Source organism: Egretta garzetta, unplaced genomic scaffold (genome assembly GCF_000687185.1).
Source record: "Egretta garzetta isolate BGI_Z169 unplaced genomic scaffold, ASM68718v1 scaffold100, whole genome shotgun sequence".
NCBI classification, from domain to species: Eukaryota; Metazoa; Chordata; class Aves; order Pelecaniformes; family Ardeidae; genus Egretta; species Egretta garzetta.
Window position 1 is genome coordinate 1,905,284 of NW_009258265.1, and position 861 is coordinate 1,906,144.

At 69.0% G+C, this 861-nt stretch overlaps 1 protein-coding gene across 1 annotated transcript in view; it reads left to right on the forward strand.

Moving 5' to 3' along the window:
• The window catches only part of GHDC (GH3 domain containing), a gene marked incomplete at its 3' end in the record, with an annotated part of 15,149 nt that overhangs the window by 12,149 nt on the left and 2,139 nt on the right, over window positions 1-861 (forward strand). The window contains 2 exon segments of the mRNA XM_035903522.1: window positions 1-113; window positions 334-537. The exon segment at window positions 1-113 is cut by the window's left edge and continues 24 nt beyond it. Of these exon segments, the coding sequence (XP_035759415.1) occupies window positions 1-113; window positions 334-537 (317 nt within the window).

Genomic DNA, 861 nt, shown 5'->3' on the forward strand with positions numbered 1-861 from the left:
GGGTGCGGGAGTACACCTCCACCAAAGCCACTGGCATCAAGGCCATTGACGAGGTCTTCCGGACGGCCACCCAGCCACTGCGGGAGGCCACCGACCTGCGGGAGAATGTGCAGGTATGGACCCCATGGAGGCACCGGGGGACCTGGGTTCTGCAGGGGAGGACGGGGCCAGACTGTGAGTGGTGGGGAGCCCGGGCGTCCCCCCTCTTCCTGGGGGATGTGGGCGAGGAGCCTTGTCTGGAGCTGAGAGCTGGGGGAAATGGGGACGCTCCTGGCAGGGGGGCTCTTGGGGTCCCTCCCAGGCTGAGCCCCTGATGCCAGTCTCTGCCCGCAGAACGCGCTGGTCTCCTTCAAGGAGCTGTGCGGGCTGACGCCTGCCGCCAACATGAAGCAGTGCATCCTGACGGTGGCCGCGTGGCTGCTGCACAGTGACAACACGCCTAGCGTCACCCTCAACCTGGCAGAGCAGTACCCCCCCATGGAGGCCCAGGGCCCCATCCCGGACCTGCTGCGCAAGGTCCTCACCGCCTACGAGACGGTAAGCGCCGGCCTGCTGGGGCTCAGCTCCTGGTGGGGATGCTCTGCGGGGCCAGCAGCACCGGGACCACCACCCTGCCCAGGATGGGGGACCCTGAACTTGCCGCACCTATGCCAGTGCGGGGGGAAGCTGGCAGGGGGCTGCGTGGGGGGCTGCCCAGGGAGGACTCCTGTTGAGGCGCAGGCTCGCCCAGCTTGGTACCAGACCCCGCAGCCTCTGTCCCCCTGCCCAGGCTGCCTGAACCCTGTGCCAAGGCCGGCTGGCGGGGGATCCTGCGGTTCCGCCTGGCGGGGGAAAACCCATTAATAGCCCCCGCCCGGGGCG